Source organism: Oncorhynchus mykiss, chromosome 24, assembly GCF_013265735.2.
Source record: "Oncorhynchus mykiss isolate Arlee chromosome 24, USDA_OmykA_1.1, whole genome shotgun sequence".
NCBI lineage: Eukaryota > Metazoa > Chordata > Actinopteri > Salmoniformes > Salmonidae > Oncorhynchus > Oncorhynchus mykiss.
Window position 1 is genome coordinate 9,904,777 of NC_048588.1, and position 18,955 is coordinate 9,923,731.

The 18,955-nt window shown below is 41.0% G+C and overlaps 1 protein-coding gene across 2 annotated transcripts; it reads left to right on the top strand.

Moving 5' to 3' along the window:
- Positions 1-441: 441 nt before the first annotated feature.
- LOC110503693 (golgin subfamily A member 6-like protein 22) lies at positions 442-14,270 on the top strand. Of its 2 annotated transcripts, none has more exons than XM_021582154.2 (6): positions 442-833; positions 11,930-11,970; positions 12,151-12,226; positions 12,569-12,643; positions 12,927-13,945; positions 14,093-14,270. In XM_021582154.2, exons 1-6 carry the CDS (start codon positions 464-466, stop codon positions 14,162-14,164), a joined length of 1,653 nt encoding a protein of 550 aa, XP_021437829.2. In that variant the 5' UTR covers positions 442-463; the 3' UTR covers positions 14,165-14,270. The 2 variants fall into 2 exon arrangements, with proteins under 2 accessions (XP_021437829.2, XP_021437830.2); XM_021582155.2 differs by having other exon boundaries at positions 12,569-12,628.
- Positions 14,271-18,955: the final 4,685 nt, after the last annotated feature.

Genomic DNA, 18,955 nt, shown 5'->3' on the forward strand with positions numbered 1-18,955 from the left:
GTTCCTATCCTTAATTCTGCGAAATAGATTAGAATAGAATTGTTAATGAAGCCCAGGGGTATAATGCGCCCCTTCCAATAAGTCAGAAAACAAGTGGACAAAATTCTGTGCCCATTAGGCTGGGCATTACATGGACATTACATGTCAACTCTAAATGTGTAATTAATTGTGCTAGACACTACTATAATTAAGTAATAAGGCCCGAGGATGCATGATGCAAAACAGAGTGCCTGGATACAGCCCTTAGCCGTGGTATATTGGCCATATATCACAAATCCCCAAGGTGCCTTATTGCTATTATAAACTGGTTACCAACTTAATTAGAGCAGTAAAAACAAATGCTTTGTCATACCCGTGGTATATGGTCTGATATACCATGGCTGTCAACACATAATTGAAATGTACACTCCTTGTTAAAATAAAACAAATGTGTCTCCCGTCCCCCTCTTCACGTAAAACCTACATGCCTTCAGCATGGCAGGTTATGTGTTGTAATACAAATCTGCTGCTGAGCCATGAGATTGAACACCAGAGAATTGGCGATACCTCCGGTCAGATGTGGTCAACAGCTTGGTGCGAGCAATCCTCTCGTTATCACCGCGTTAGTTGTTACGCCTTGACGGGGCATCATCCTCCCGACCTGTCCTGCATCACCTGTCCCTTTGAGCCAAGCACACGCGCCTCTCAGCTCCTCCTCAGCGGGTCCTCGCTCGACTTGAAAATGAGGTCGCCGCAATATTATTTCAAGGTTATTTCCTTTTCTTTAAGGCCTTTATATTCAGATCCTATGGGAGTTCTTATTTTCACGGCGTTGCTTTGGACCTTCAGTGGAGGTAAGGAAAATCAGGGATTAATTTGTGAGGCTGCTGATCAATCCGTGTATGAGCGCATCCAGTGTTAGATAACGCGTATGTTAACCGAGTCCATAGCCTGCCTGTTCTAACAGCCTATAGGCATTTTGGTTATAGCTTTGCTTGGGACATTAGCTAAAACGTGTGATTGTAGGCTATTGATTGCAGTTAAGTGGAATGTTTATGCTATTTAGAGGATGTTTATATTTGTATAATATAGCCTATAAATAAAACGGAGGGGAGAATGGATTATGCGGCAATTCAACCAAAATGACTAAAGTACAAAAAGGTAAATTGGTAGGATATGTCTTCGCTTTTAAGATTTAGGATCGATCAAGATCGATTTATTACATAATTTGTTTAGAGCGCACCTTATTCCGTCGGTCAGTCACGCTAAATCTGTCCGTAGCCCATCCAGAAAGCGAGTTAGGTTTTCCCTGGGATTGCCTACATATTGATTGTTATCGCATGTGTGTGTATTGGAAATACTCTTATGTAAAAATGACATAATAAATCAAGTGTATTTCTATATCAACCTAAATGTGAATTATGTTGTCGCGCACGACAGGTGACGAAAACGGTGCACGTGCACTCATGTAACTGTTAAACCTAAATCTTTTACAACCATGTCCTGTTTGAATAGCCAAATATTGACCCGATGACCATGGTTTGATGTGAGCAGTTTTGTATCAGTGTCAGGGAGTGTTTTGGGAGTAAAGATGTATGGATGTAATGTTGTGAGAACGGGAGGGTAGGCTGTACATGTATTATATAACAGTGTTATATGAAAATACAACTGAGCTTAAAGGCTAATGCTCTGTGCATAGTGCGCACTGTGTAGATGTGTTAAAGTCACCTATGTGTGTGTGAACATACAGACCCAAATCTCCTTGCCAATTGCCTTGTGTATACAAACGGTGACTGGAGGCCTGCCAAGCCAATCAACATGGGATTGCAGCTTTAAAGGATCTGTGTCCCAGTTTAGGAAGAAACACTCTCTCTCTCTCTCCCACACAACTAACAGCCCCGTTACCATTGACCTCCATTATCAATGACCAATTGATTCATGCACCACTGGACTAGCTTTATTGACACATAGAAGAAGGCAGTGGCTTTAATAAGATATGTCAGGGGTCCAGTGACTCAGTCGTTTAGCGCTTGTGTAAAATTCATTGGACTCCCTGCGAAGCTGTGAGCTAATAACATGGAGATTTCCACTTCCTCCTTGAGGGAGGATTACAAGGTCCTTTTCTGTCCTGTTAGCTGCTTGGCATGTGGCCTTAAAAATAGATCCTGCTACTTTTAGGCCTAACAATCCAATGACTTTCTTTTTATTTCCTGGCAATGTTCAATCACCTCACTATGTATACAGTTGAAGTCGTAAGTGTACATACACCTTAGCCAAATACATTTAAACTCAACTTTTTCACAATTCCTGACATTTAATCTTAGTAAAAATTCCATGTCTTAGGTCAGTTAGGATCACCACTTTATTTTAAGAATGTGAAATGTCAGAATAATAGTAGATAGAGAATTATTTATTTCAGCTTCTGTTTCTTTCATCACATTTCCAGGGGGTCAGAAGTTCCCAGGGGGTACATACACTCAATTTGTATTTGGTAGCATTGCCTTTAAATTGTTTAACTTGGGTCAAACGTTTCGGGTAGCCTTCCACAACCTTCCCCCACTAAGTTGGGTGAATGTTGTCCCATTCCTCCTGACAGCTGGTGCAAATGAGTCATGTTTGTAGGCCTCCTTGCTTGCAAACACCTTTTCAGCTTTGCCTACACATTTTCTATAGGATTGAGGTCAGGGCTTTGTGACTTTGTTGTCTTTGAGCCATTTTACCACAACTTTGGTAGTATGCTTGGGGTCATTGTCCATTTGGAAGACCCATTTGCGACCAAGCTTTAACTTCCTGACTGATATCTTGAGATGTTGCTTCAATATATCCACATAATTATCCCACCTCATGATGCCATCTATTTTGTGAAGTGCACCAGTCCCTCCTGCAGCAAAGCACCCCCACAACATGATGCTGCCACCCCCGTGCTTCACAGTTGGGATGGTGTCCTTCGGCTTGCAAGCCTCCCCCTTTTTCCTCCAAACATAACAATGGTCATTATGGCCAAACAGTTCTATTTTTGTTTAATCAGACCAGAGGACATTTCTCCAAAAAGTAAATTTTTTGTCCTCATGTACACCAAGCAAACCGTAGTCTGGCTTTTTTTATGGCGGTTTTGGAGCAGTGGCTTCTTCCTTGCTGAGCGGCCTTTCAGGTTATGTCGATATAGGACTCGTTTTACTGTGGATATATATACAGTTCCTTGCGAAAGCATTCGGCCCCCTTGAACTTTGCGACCTTTTGCCACATTTCAGGCTTCAAACATAAAGATATAAAACTGTATTTTTTTGTGAAGAATCAACAACAAGTGGGACACAATCATGAAGTGGAACGACATTTATTGGATATTTCAAACTTTTTTAACAAATCAAAAACTGAAAAATTGGGCGTGCAAAATTATTCAGCCCCCTTAAGTTAATACTTTGTAGCGCCACCTTTTGCTGCGATTACAGCTGTAAGTCGCTTGGGGTATGTCTCTATCAGTTTTGCACATCGAGAGACTGACATTTTTTCCCATTCCTCCTTGCAAAACAGCTCGAGCTCAGTGAGGTTGGATGGAGGTCATTTGTGAACAGCAGTTTTCAGTTCTTTCCACAGATTCTCAATTGGATTCAGGTCTGGACTTTGACTTGGCCATTCTAACACCTGGATATGTTTATTTTTGAACCATTCCATTGTAGATTTTGCCTTGTGTTTTGGATCATTGTCTTGTTGGAAGACAAATCTCCGTCCCAGTCTCAGGTCTTTTGCAGACTCCATCAGGTTTTCTTCCAGAATGGTCCTGTATTTGGCTCCATCCATCTTCCCATCAATTTTAACCATCTTCCCTGTCCCTGCTGAAGAAAAGCAGGCCCAAACCATGATGCTGCCACCACCATGTTTGACAGTGGGGATGGTGTGTTCAGCTGTGTTGCTTTTACGCCAAACATAACGTTTTGCATTGTTGCCAAAAAGTTCAATTTTGGTTTCATCTGACCAGAGCACCTTCTTCCACATGTTTGGTGTGTCTCCCAGGTGGCTTGTGGCAAACTTTAAACAACACTTTTTATGGATATCTTTAAGAAATGGCTTTCTTCTTGCCACTCTTCCATAAAGGCCAGATTTGTGCAATATACGACTGATTGTTGTCCTATGGACAGAGTCTCCCACCTCAGCTGTAGATCTCTGCTGTTCATCCAGAGTGATCATGGGCCTCTTGGCTGCATCTCTGATCAGTCTTCTCCTTGTATGAGCTGAAAGTTTAGAGGGACGGCCAGGTCTTGGTAGATTTGCAGTGGTCTGATACTCCTTCCATTTCAATATTAGCGCTTGCACAGTGCTCCTTGGGATGTTTAAAGCTTGGGAAATCTTTTTGTATCCAAATCCGGCTTTAAACTTCTTCACAACAGTATCTCGGACCTGCCTGGTGTGTTCCTTGTTCTTCATGATGCTCGCTGCGCTTTTAACGGACCTCTGAGACTATCACAGTGCAGGTGCATTTATACGGAGACTTGATTACACACAGGTGGATTGTATTTATCATCCTTAGTCATTTAGGTCAACATTGGATCATTCAGAGATCCTCACTGAACTTCTGGAGAGAGTTTGCTGCACTGAAAGTAAAGGGGCTGAATAATTTTGCACGTCCAATTTTTCAGTTTTTGATTTGTTAAAAAAGTTTGAAATATCCAATAAATGTTGTTCCACTTCATGATTGTGTCCCACTTGTTGTTGATTCTTCGCAAAAAAATACAGTTTTATATCTTTATGTTTGAAGCCTGAAATGTGGCAAAAGGTCGCAAAGTTCAAGGGGGCCGAATACTTTCGCAAGGCACTGTACTTTTGTACCTGTTTCCTCCAGCATCTTCACAAGATCCTTTGCTGTTGTTCTGGGATTGATTTGCATTTTTCGCACCAAAGTACGTTCATCTCTAGGAGACAGAACTCGAGCGGTATGACGGCTGCGTGGGCCCATGGTGTTTATACTTGCGAACTATTGTTTGTACAGATGAACATGGTACCTTCAGGCGTTTGGAAATTGCTCCCAAGGATGAACCAGACTTGTGGAGCTCTACAATTTTTTTTCTGAGGTCTTGGCTGATTTATTTTGATTTTCCATGACGTCAAGCAAAGAAGCACTGAGTTTGAAGGTAGGCCTTGAAAAATATATCCACAGGTACACCTCCAATTGACACAAATTATGTCAATTAGCCTATCAGAAGCTTCTAAAGCCATAACATAATTTTCTGGAATTTTCTAAGCTGTTTAAAGACACAGTCAACTTAGTGTATGTAAACTTCTGACCCACTGGAATTGTGATACAGTGAATTATAAGTGAAATAATCTGTCTGTAAATAATTGTTGGAAAAATGACTTGTGTCATGCACAAAGTAGATGTCCTAATCAACTTTCCAAAACTATCATTTGTGGAGTGGTTGAAAAATGAGTTTTAATGACTCCTTCTCCAAAAAGTACCATTTTTGTCCTCATGTACAGCATGCAAACACCATGTACACCAAGCAAACCGTAGTCTGGCTTTTTTTATGGCGGTTTTGGAGCAGTGGCTTCTTCCTTGCTGAGCGGCCTTTCAGGTTATGTCAATATAGGACTTGTTTTATTGTGGATATATATACTTTTGTACCTGTTTCCTCCAGCATCTTCACAAGGTCCTTTGCTGTTGTTCTGGGGTTGATTTGCATTTTTCGCACCAAAGTACGTTCATCTCTAGGAGACAGAACTCGAGCGGTATGACGGCTGCGTGGTCCCATGGTTTTTATACTTGCGAACTATTGTTTGTACAGATGAACATGGTACCTTCAGGCGTTTGGAAATTGCTCCCAAGGATGAACCAGACTTGTGGAGCTCTACAATTTTTTTTCTGAGGTCTTGGCTGATTTCTTTTGATTTTCCATGATGTCAAGCAAAGAAGCACTGAGTTTGAAGGTAGGCCTTGAAAAATATATCCACACACCTCCAATTGACACAAATTATGTCAATTAGCCTATCAGAAGCTTCTAAAGCCATAACATAATTTTCTGGAATTTTCTAAGCTGTTTAAAGACACAGTCAACTTAGTGTATGTAAACTTCTGACCCACTGGAATTCTGATACAGTGAATTATAAGTGAAATAATCTGTCTGTAAACAATTGTTGGAAAAATGACTTGTGTCATGCACAAAGTAGATGTCCTAATCAACTTTCCAAAACTATAATTTGTGGAGTGGTTGAAAAACAAGTTTTAATGACTCCAACCAAAGTGTATGTAAACTTCCGACTTCAACTATACATTTAAAAACATGAACATGTAGTGTGTGTGTGAGTCTATCAGTTACACATACATGTCAGTACATACACACAACAAGTAAGTCACATGAGGAGAGGAGTTGTGCTGTGAGTTGTTGCTTTATTTGTTTTTTGAAACCAGGTTTGCTGTTCTCTTGCTCTATATGAGATGGAAGGGCGTTCCATGCACTCTGTATAATACTGTACATTTCCTTGAATTTGTTCTGGACCTGGGGACTGTGAAAATACCCCTGGTGGCATGTCTGGTGGGGTAAGTGTGTGTTTCAGCGCTGTGTGGAAGTACACTATGCAAACCATTTGTATTTCCAACACATGAAGGTTTCTTATAAAACAAGAAGTGATGCAGTCAGTCTTTCCTCAACTCTTATCCAAGAGAGACTGGCATGCATAGTATTAATATTAGCCCTCTGATTACAATGAAGAGCAAGACGTGCTGCTCTGTTCTGGACCAGCTGCAGCCTAACTAGGTCTTCCTTTACAGCACTAGACCACATAACAACAATCAAGATAAGATAAAACTAGAGCCTGCAGGACTTGCTTAGTGGAGTGTGATGTCAAAAACGCAGAGCATTTCTTTATTACGGACAGACCTCTCCTCATCTTTACAACCATTGAATCAATATGTTTTGACTATGATAGTTTACAATCTAAGGTAACACCAAATCATGTTGTCTCCTCAACTTGTTCAACAGCCACACCATTCATTACTCGATTCAGCTGAGGTCTATAGCCTAGGGATTGATTTGTACCAAATACAATGCTTTTAGATTTAGAGATGTTCAGGACCAGTTTATTACTGGCCACCAGGGGTGAAAGTGGATTTCATTTCTTACAGGCACGGGACACCGAAGAGTCCGCACACACATTTTGTTTTTTTGCTCCAAAAATTACAGGGTGGCCTTCTCTGCGGACACTGTCAAACAGATCAATAAAAACTATGTTATCTGATCCATATAATCGGCCTACGAAAAGGGGAGACACATATACAATATGACGTCCATCTAACCTGAAGGAGGAAACTACTGTCCAAAAACAAACAAAAGTGGAACTGACACAATGATAAAGACAGTGAATATGCACACTCACCAGGGATATGGCCGATGTTCTCCACGGGTTCCAATATGGTAGGCTATTGTTCGCTCAATTAATCATTTTGATAACCAAAAGACAGATTGGAGGCTTTTCATTGTCATCTCTTTACAGCAATAGCCATTTGGTTTCCAAACAGTTTTTCAGCAATTGCATTTTTAAATATTGTGAAGTGTCTGGCTGGGACTCTGCTTTTCACTGACAGTCGCAACTCAACAATCATCTATTTGGTATTTGCAGGGCGCGCTGCCCAAATTGTGAGTCTTTCAGACTGTAGGCTATGCAATTAAAAACAATCCACAGCTTTCTTTTTAAAGAAGCTAATGATCCTCTGTAGCCAAATCATGCTTTCTGTTGTAGTAGCCTATTTGGAATGATTATTTAAAGAAATGTCTGTATAGACAGGAGTTAGCTAATTAGGATACATAATTTTGGCAATTTAATTAAATTTACTTTAGGGAAAGCTTAGCGCCACCAGCCTTATGAACACACCCCCTATGCCTTTTAATGTGGCATAAACACAACTAGTCATGATGTTTTCATCTGATTGTCAAACAATCACTTAACAAAGGCGCTCCGGTAGGCTACCCGCGCATTCACTCACAAAATAATTTCAGCATCCAAACCCCAACAGTGCATCGTGCACCGCAATTTGATGAATGGAAAGAGACAGCTGTTACAAAACACCTACGTGGAGTGTAATGAAATTCTGTGATTGTCATTAGGCCTACGCTTGTAGCCTGAATTGATGCATCCACTGTTGTCCACGCGGTCTCGGCCACTCGGTCTCGGCCACTCATCTGCGCCTTGACAAAACCTACTGTTCTCCTCAAACCACAGCACAATTTGGAGGTATACCACCCGGTTTCCAGTCAATCCGCTAATTTGTCATGCGGCTGATATGCAGTAATGTTAAATAATGGTGTAATAACATATAGTTTTTTGGGCATGTTTTGTTAATTGTGTTTTACCGATAGGTGTACCCTCACTATTTATTTTACTGGGCTGTTGTACTGCCTTACTTTCACTCCTACTGGCCACCCATTCCAAAACTGACTGCAAGTCTTTGTTAAGGGTGGTGACTTCATTAGCTGTGGTTGCTGATGCGTATATGGTCAAATCATCAGCCTACATGGACACACATGCTTTGTTTAATGCCACCGACAGGTCATTGGTAAAAATAAAAAAAGAGTAGAGGGCCTAGAGAGCTGCCCTGCGGTACACCACACTTTACATGTTTGACATTAGAGAAGCTTCCATTAAAGAAAACACTCTGAATTCTATTAGATAGATAGCCATGAATCCATGATATGGTGGTGGAAAAGCCATAACACATAGATTTTTTCAACAACCGGTTATAGTCAATAATACACTATATATGCAAAAGTATGTGGACACCCCTTCAAATTAGTGGATTCAACTATTTCAACCACAGCTGTTGCTGACAGGTGTATAAAATTGAGCACACAGCTATGCAATCTCCATGGACAAACATTGGCAGCAGAATGACCTTACTAAAGAGCTCAGTGACTTTCAACGTGTATCTGTCATAGGATGCCACCTTTCCAACAAGTCAGTTTGTAAAATTTCTGCCCTGCTATAGCTTCCCCGGTCAACTGTAAGTGCTGTGATTGTGAATTGGAAACTTCTAGGAACCACAACAGCTCAGCCGCGAAGTGGTAGGCCAGAGAAGCTCACAGAAGGGGACCGCCTAGTGCTGAAGCGCATAGTGTGTAAAAATCGTCTGTCCTTGGTTGCAATACTCACTAACGAGTTCCAAACTGCCTCTGGAAGCAATGACAGCACAAGAACTACATCAAATCGGTTTCCATGGCCGAGCAGCCGGATACAAGCCTAAGATCACCATGCGCAATGCCAAGTGTCGGCTGGAGTGATGTAAAGCTCCCCATCATTTGACTCTGGAGCAGTGGAAACGGGTTCTCTGGAGTGATGAATCACACTTCACCATCTGGCAGTCTGACGGACTAATCTGAGTTTGGAGGATGGCAGGAGAACGCTACCTGCCCCAATGCACAGTGCCAACTGTAAAGTTTGTTGGAGGATAAATAATGGTCTGGAGCTGTTTTTCATGGTTCGAGCTATGCCCATTGGTTCCAGTGAAGGGAAATGTTAATGCTACAGCATACAATGACATTCTAGACGATTCTGTGCTTCCAACTTTGTGGTAACAGTTTGGGGAAGGCCCTCACCTGTTTCAGCTTGACAATGCCCCGTGCACAAAGCGAGGTCCATACAAGATTGGTGTGGAAGAACTTGACTGGCCTGCACAGAGCCCTGACCTCAACACCATCAAACACCTTTGGGATCAATTGGAACGCAAACTGAGAGCCAGGCCAAATCGGCCAACATCCGTGCCCGACCTCACTAATGCTCTTGTGGCTGAATGGAAGTGAGTCCTGTTACGAATTTGCAAAATGTACAATAGGTTACGAATTTGCAAAATGGACATTATGTTACAAATTTGCTCAATGTATGATATGTTACGAATTCTAGCTAGGTGGCTAATGTTAGCTAGGCTAGCGGTTAGGGATAAGTTTAGGAGTTAGGTTAAAGGGTTAAGGTTAGGGTTAGGGGAAGGGTTAGCTGTAAGGGTTAAGGTTAGGGTTAGCGTTTGGTGGAAGGGTTAGCTAACATGCTAAGTAGTTGCAAAGTTGCTAAAAAGTAATAGAAAGTTGCTAATTAGCTAAAATGCAAAAGTTGTCCATGATGAGATTTGAACTTGCAACCAGCCACCCTACTTAAGTAACCATCTGTTTTATGTAACCTTACCAAACGTAACATATCATACTCATTTGAGTGTCCTGGATTTACAGTTATTATGTTACGTTTAGTCTATGAGACCAGGCTGGGCAGCAAGCGTATAGGTCTGATGTTTGAACCAGTAACGGCAGCTTTACCACTATTGGGTAGTGGAATGACTACTGCTTCCCTCCAGGCCTGAGGTCAAACACTTTCCTCTAGGCTCAGATTAAAGATATGACGGATAGGAGTTGCTATAGAGTCAGCTACCAACCTCAGTAACTTTCCATCTGTATAAATTGTCAATGCCAGGAGGTTTGTCATTATTGAATGATAACAATTATTGTTCCACCTCTCCCACACTAACTTTCAAACTTACAATGCTTTTCTTTCATTATTCGTTTTTTTATGCATGAATACGATGGCTCACTGTTCGTTGTTGGCATTTCTTGCCTAAATTTGCCCACTTTGCCAATGAAATAATCATTTAAATATTTGGCAACGTCAGATGGCTTTGTGATCAATAAGGAATCTGTTTTTTCATAGAATTTATCTTGGCTTCATAATACAGTTTCTTCTTTTTTTGTTGAGTTTAGTCACATCGTTTCTCAATTTGCAGTAAATCAGCCAGTCAGATGTGAAGCCAGACTTATTAGCCACTCATTTTGCCCCAACTCTTTCAACCATACAGTTTTTCAATTCCTCATCAAACCATGGAGCCTTAACAGGTCTAACATTCAATTTCTTAACAGGTGCACGTTTATCAATAATTGGAAGAATCAATTTCATAAATTCATAAAGTACAGGATGCTCCTTATTAATCACATCAGCCCAATAAATATTTGTAACATCATCCATATAAGAGTCATAGCACAATCTTTTGTGTGATCTCTTATACACTATTTTAGTCCCAGCTCTTTGTAACTTTGTCTTTCCTGGATATAGCCACTATATTGTGATCACTGCATCCAATGGGTACGCATACAGCTTTAGAACGAAGTTCTACAGTATTAGTAAAAATGTGATCCTTACATGTGGAGGATGTTGTTCCTGTAGTGTTTGTAAACACCATGGCAGGTTGATTAATAACCTGAACCAGATTACAGGCAGTGGTTAAAGTAAGAAGCTTTCTCTTGAGCGGACAGCTTGATGAAAACCAGACAATATTCATGTCCCCAAGAAAGTAGATCTCTCTGTTTACATCACATACACTATAAAGCATTTCATAAACATTTTTTAGATACTGACTGTTAGCACTTGGTGGCCTATAGCAACACCCCCAAAATAATAGGCGTTTAGATTAGGCAGGTGAACATGCAACCACAATACTTCAATAACACTTGACATGAGATCTCCTCTAAGCATTACAAGGATATGGCTCTGAATATATACAGCAACACCTCCCACATAAGCATTCCCGCCTCTTCTACAGATGTTATATCTTCATATTGCTACTGCTGTATCATCAAAATAATGATCTAATTGAGTCTCAGAAATGGCTGTATGCGCTTATACAGTATGTGAATGTTATCTGATGTGAGCAAGTTATTGATTTCATGTACCTTATTTCTAAGGCTACATATTTTAATATGGGCTATTGTCAGCCCTTTTCTGGGTATCTTATCAGAGATAGACTTAATATGTAAAAGAGCAAACAAAGCCAGAGAAAAAAACTAACATTCAGCAGACCATTAATCAGTTGGTGTGTTATTGTTGGCAAAATATGCAATTATTTGGAAAGACTACATTTCTCTCTCCCTTTCTCTCTCTCTCTCTCTCTCTCTCTCTCTCTCTCTCTCTCTCTCTCTCTCTCTCTCTCTAGTGGGATGCCTTCCTCTATCCTCCTCTCTACCGGTTGGAAAGGTCAGAGACAAATCATTTGTGTTATCTCTCTGATTTTTTTTACGAGTGTACTATAACACTGCTAACATATTGTGGTAATTGATATTGATATTGATGCTGCAATAGCTAATTGACTGTGTCCGGCTGTCCTCTGTGTGCATGTGTTTGTGTGTGGGTGTGTTTGTGTGCGTGTGCCCTCAGGTTGCTGACTGTATTCAGGATTCTCTGAAGAGTAACAGCGGTGTGCCACATTCTGGCTGTGACAAACGGAGAACAGGTGACAGCGCCTACCTTATCTCTTATCTGACATAACCTCCCTCAGCTGCACAAGTGCACCTGGTCACACAGTGCACTTTTCACCTGTATTCACTATGACATTGTAATGCGTCAACATTTGGATGTAGTTTATCATGATGATGGAATCATTACTTACTGTATGCGAGGAATACCATTTACATTTGACTATAATGCTGTTCATTATTTCATCAATTGAATCAATCTTCCATTACAAATATTCACGGAAACACCTGTCACTCAGGCAGATAGGTATGATTATGTGTATTTTGATAAGATGGACATGGTCGGTGTTGAGCAACCAGTGTTGTGTTGTGTTGTGCAGATGATGCTGTCAACAGGCACCAGGGTCTCCTGAGAGAGCTGCAGGATCTAGCCCAGGAGGGTCAGTCTGACTACGGTTATTAGCTAATACTTTACTAGTGAAGTACCCAGGGACGGACTGGGATCAGAAATTGGTACACAGCGATATGAAATATCAAAATATACTGATTTATTAAGAGAATCAGTCTAATTGTTGCAATAGCTTTGCTACGCTATGTTGGTTTTAGAGTCAGGTAATTATACATGTAAATAACATGTAAATCCAGATCAAATCTTTATAAACATGTTTTGTTGTACTTGTTGTAATATGCTTTAAATTGTACAGTAACTATCTACCTCAATTTACTTTATTCTTACAGAGAGGGAAAAAGAGAGAGAGTATGGGAGGGAGAACGAGCGATATGAGGAGAACCAGGCTGAGGGAGAGAGGGACAGAGAGGGGAGGAAGGAGGAGCAGAATAATGACAAGAAGGAGACTGAGAAAGAAGAGCTGAGAGAGAAAGAGACGCAGGCAGATGGGGTAGAGGAGGAGGAGAAGGTGGAGATGAAGGACAGAACAAATGAGGAGATAAGGGAAGAGCCCAGACTGGAGGAGAAAAGGGGGGATGAGGAAGAGAGCGCCAAAGAGTTGGAGGAGCTCCTCGCAAAGGAGATAAGGAAGATAGGAGAGGAGGAAAAAGAGGACAGGGAGCTTGAGGAGCTGCTCAAAGAGCTGAAGAAGAAAAGGTACGAGTCTGTGAAGGAGAAAGAGCTCCAGAGAGGGTCAGAAGCAGAGGAGGAGAGGAAGAAGGATGAGGAGGAGGAGCAGAAAAAGGGAGAGAAAGAGCAGCTAGATATTCTTGAGAAGGAAGAGAGGAAACGCAGCGAGGAGAGGAAGAACAATGAGGTGGAGCTGCTGGTGGAGAAAGGGAAGGTGGAGCGGGAGCTCAAGGAGCTGCTGGAGGAACAGGACAGCATGAAGAATGTGGAGAAGGAGAAAGAGAGGGAGGAAAAACAGGAGGAACTGGAGGAGCTCCTCAAAAAGATGAAACGTGTGCAAGAGGAGGAGGAGCGAGAAGAGGAGGAGAGGAAGAGAGGGAATGCCGGGGATGAGGTGAAAGTGGACAAAGAGAGCCAGAAGGAGGGAGAGATTCACAAGGAATTAGAGAAGGTGAAAGAAAGAGAGAGTGAGAAGGAGGTTAAGGAGCCTCAGCAGAAGAGAGTAATGGAGAAAGCGAGTGATGAGTCGACCCGTCAGTTTGAAAAGGAGAGGAACAGGGACGATGATGATGACGACGATGATGAAGAAGCAGATGAGGAAGATGATGATGAAAACAATGAGGATTGGGAAGAGGAAGAGGAGGACAAAAAGGAGGATGTTGAGGAGGATGAAGGAGCGGTAAGTGGGCGAGAGTCAACAGGATTTAGCACAACTGAGCTTGTAAAGTTGATATTGTAATTGTTAATTGACTATGTCTCTGTGTGTGCGTCTGCGTGTGTGTGTGTGCTCCTAACACACTGTCTGAACTGTTCTGTGTGCCTACAGGAGCTTTTGGAGATTGAGGCAGAGCTGCGAAAAGTGGCTGCAGAGCTTCGGGAGCTTCACAGGAGTCGTTAAGTTCTAAATTACACACACACACACACACACACACACACACACACACACACACACACACACACACACACACACACACACACACACACACACACTGAAAGACAAACAACACAAAACAGACAGATAATGACACAATGCAGCTCTCTCTCTCATGCTATCACACACAGAAACACACACAACTAACTTACTTAGTAACATGGTATAATCATAATGCTTTTGATGGGATGTACTTCTGTAAGTAGTTGCATTTTAGAACAAGCATACAGGTACACTTCTCCCCATCCCCTAACTCTCATATTGCAATCAGAGATTACAAGTTCTTTAGATGTCAGTCTTTCTGTGTGCTGCCATTATCAAAGATTGTTTAGTAGGCAAAATGTACAACCTTGCAAAGCTATAGTTAGTCTACATCTCATGATATGTGGGAAAGAGGTCTCCTTTACGATATGTCTCGTGTATATATTTTGTGCAATAATTCAAAATCAGTGTGTGGGATTTGTTAAGGTCATTGTGGCTTTTAATGTAAGCAATGTATCACTGGTATTTGTACTATTGACATTTTGATTCCTATGATTGATTTCCATGTGTATGTCAACAAAATGTGAGGATTGTGCTATCTGGCTAATGCACTGTTAATAGCAGACTGTTAATGAAGAACTGGGGTACCACTCCAGGAGAATCTTAATTGCAAAATCCTTGCGTCCTCTCTCCTCCTTTTCAAAACTCATTGTAAGAGAAGACCAGAGGGGCGGGACATCTGGCTTTCTCATCCAATGGTGTTTGAGAAGGAGATGAGGACATGAGGAGTATTCAACTGAGATCTTCCCTCAGAAAGAGAAGGTGTGTGACCACGGAAACCTCTTTAGTATTGATGTACACTACCGTTCAAATGTTTGGGGTCACTTAGAAATGTCCTCGTTTTCCATGAAAACATACATGAAATGAGTTGCAAAATTAATAGTAAATATAGTCAAGACGTTGACAAGGTTATAAATAATGATTTTTAATTGAAATAATAATTGTGTCCTTCAAACTTTGCTCTCGTCAAAGAATCCTCCATTTGCAGCAATTACAGCCTTGCAGACCTTTGGCATTCTAGTTGTCATTTTGTTGAGGTAATCTGAAGAGATTTCACTCATGCTTCCTGAAGCACCTTCTACAAATTGGATTGGCTTGATGGGCACTTCTTACATATCATACGGTCAAGCTGCTCCCATACCAGCTCAATCGGGTTGAGATCCGGTGACTGTGCTGGCCACTCCATTATAGACATACCAGCTGACTGCTTCTTCCCTAAATAGTTATTGCATAGTTTGGAGCTGTGCTTTGGGCCATTGTCCTGTTGTAGGAGGAAATTGGCTCCAATTAAGCTCTTTCCACAGGGTATGGCATGCTGTTGCAAAATAGAGTGATAGCCTTCCTTCTTCAAGATCCCTTTTACCCTGTACAAATATCCCACTTTACCACCACCAAAGCACCCCCAGACCATCACATTGCATCCAACATGCTTGACAGATGGCGTCAAGCATTCCTCCAGCATCTTTTCATTTTTTCTGCATCTCATGAATGTTCTTCTTTGTGATCCGAACACCTCAAACTTAGATTAATCTGTCCATAACACTTTTTTCCAATCTTCCCCTGTCCAGTGTCTGTGTTGTTTTGCTCATCTTAATCTTTTCTTTTTATTGGCCAGTCTGAGATACGGCTTTTTCTTTGCAACTCTGCCTAGAAGGCCTGCATCCCGGAGTTGCGTCTTCACTGTTGACGTTGAGACTGGTGTTTTGCGGGTACTATTTAATGAAGCTGCCAGTTGAGGACTTGTGAGGCGTCTGTTTCTCAAACTACACACTCTAGGGTATTTGTCCTCTTGCTCAGTTGTGCACTGGGGCCTCCCACTCCTCTTTATATTCTGGTTAGAGACAGTTTGTGCTGTTCTGTGAAAGGAGTAGTACACAGCGTTGTGTGAGATCTTCCGTTTCTTGGCAGTTTCTCGCATGGAATAGCCTTCATTTCACAGAACAAGAATAAACTGACGTTTTCCAGAAGACAGGTCTTTGTTTCTGACCATTTGAGCCCGTAATCGAACCCACAAATGCTGATTCTCCAAATACTCAACTAGTCTAAAGAAGGCCAGTTTTATTGCCTCTTTAATCAGAACAACAGTTTTCAGCCGTGCTAACATAATTGCAAAAGGGTTTTCTAATGATCAATTAGCCTTTTAAAATTCTAAACTTGGAATAGCTAACACAACGTGCCATTGGAACACAGGAGTGATGGTTGCTGATAATGGGCCTCTGTACACCTATGTAGATATTCTATTAAAAATCTGCCGTTTCCAGCTACGATAGTCATTTACAACATTAACAATGTCTACATTCTATTTCTGATCAATTTGATGTTATTTGAATGGACAAAAAATGTGTTTTTCTTTCAAAAACAAGGACATTTCTAAGTGACCCCAAACTTTTGAACGGTAGTGTATTTCCTATGCTATAACAGAACAAGGTCAAAACATAATGATATAAAACAATATTATATAATAAGATGAGGATTGTTTCTTTAGTTCTTTTTGTTTGTAGTTTGGGTCACCCAGGTGGTCAAAAGTAATAGAAATGGAATGAATGGGAATGTCCGTTCTAATAATTCTATTTCTATGGTCAGGGTGGCACCCCAGCTCTTCTCCCAGCTTTGCACTCTTATCTTAACCAGCCAAGGAAGTCTAAATAGAGGAGCGACTACACTAAGCCATTTCCAGTATTTGGTCATAATAAACAGTGACTGTTCTAAAACGTTGTTTTTAAATTGGTAAGATATTGATATTCATCGTCATGGTTTTTCATAGTTTGTGATCTCCACTGTTACGCAGCCATGTTGGAATAAGAAATGTGAGGAAACATGTTAAATCAATATAAGTGCATTATGTGCTATACAGTTGCATGGTTAATAACATAGGTGGAGGAACAACAATAATTGCAATAGAAGAATGAGAATAAGAAGTCAGTTTATTAAAACCTATAAAGCTATAACAATGTACATATTAAAAACAAATGATGATGATTTCCTGTAAATGTACTTTGTTATGTCATTAAAATGCATCAGAAATAGACTTTTAAATATAAAAACTCCTTTTCTATCTAACATTAATTTACAATTATAAACTGGGTGGTTTGAGCCCTGAATTCTGATTGGCTGACAGCCGTGGTATAGCAGACCATATACCACGGGTATGACAAAACATTTATTTTTACTGCTCTAATTTTGTTGGTAACCAGTTTATTTATAATAGCAATAAGGCACCTTGGGGGTTTGTGGTATATGGCCAATATACCACGACTAAGGGCTGTCTCCAGGAACTCCGCGTTGCGTCGTGCTTAAGAACAGCCCTTAGCCGTGGCACATTGGCCACATACCACTCCCCCTCGGGCCTTATTGCTTAATTATGTAACACTGGTAACTGTTGGGACTCATAGAAAACTAATATAAAACACATCAACACCATGTAAGAAGTCAAACAGGCTACTCACTATGTGTTGTGAGATTTACTCAAGAATGTATACCATTTCAACATTTAGAAATGTATTTACCAAATGAATTTTTACCAGCAAACGGTTGTGGATTGTAAGTGGGATGTAAAGGACAATTAGTGGAGGTCAACATTTGTAATTGTACTGGCCCAATCAGAGTCCTGCATCTGTGCCTACTGTGTCTTATATGCTACATGTCAATCAATAAAAGCACAGTGTATAATATTTCTCAATCATTGTTACTTCTATAATAGTAGTGGTTGGTTGTCTTCATTGACTGATCACAGTCTCTGTCTATTCATACAAAATCCTGACACCTATGTGTCTGCAAGAAGAGGTGACTCAGACCAAGTTTATGAGATAGTGAACCCGCATTAGAGTTCAGATGTCAGCCTGGGGTGCTGAGGGAGCAAGAGGACATGTTGCCTGGGGGACTTCCAGTTCCTGAGGGTCCAATACTGACTCAATGTGACCGAGGAGGGAGGAGAAGAACTGAGGTACTCCCTCATGGCCTGGAAGAGGGGAACAGAAACATATGGATGATGAGAGATAGAGAGAGAACATAACATTGAGTAAGAGTGAGCAAGAGTGAAAGTGTAACATGGAAGCAAATACAGCAGTATAACTTACTTTCATGACTGTAAGTCACTCTGGATAAGAACATCTGTCCATGACCTAAATGTATAATGGAAATGAAAGATGGAAAAGCCCAGTGGCCTGGGAAGATGCTGATGTTGATGATAGTGAGGGTGTGTGTGTGTCGATGCTGATGATGACGTTCCACCCCGAACAGAGCCATGCCCAGCTCTGCCCTCATCACCTTCTCATCCAGCTGAGACACAACACCAAAAGGACACAGGACAGATGATCAGTTCTCAGAGTAGGATTGCTGATCTAGGATCAGGTCCCCCGGTCTATTTGATCTTATTCTTTATGATCTAAAAAACCAAACAGATCCTAGGCCAGCACTACAAGTTTGAGACGCTTTATGAATGCGGGCCCTGGAAAGGACAAGACTTATTGTAGACAGTGGGTCAAGTAGAACAGGGTAAAACAGATTTAATTCAATTGTACAGGAATCAGTACCAGTGAATCAAATTGAACATAGTTTATTGCAGTGTTGTAAAGTACTTTAGTAAAAATACTTTTAAAGTAGTACTTAAGTAGTTTTTGGGGGTATCTGTACTTTACTTTACTATTTATATTCTTGACAACTTTTACTTCACTACATTCCTATAGAAAACAATGTACTTTTTACTCCATACATTTT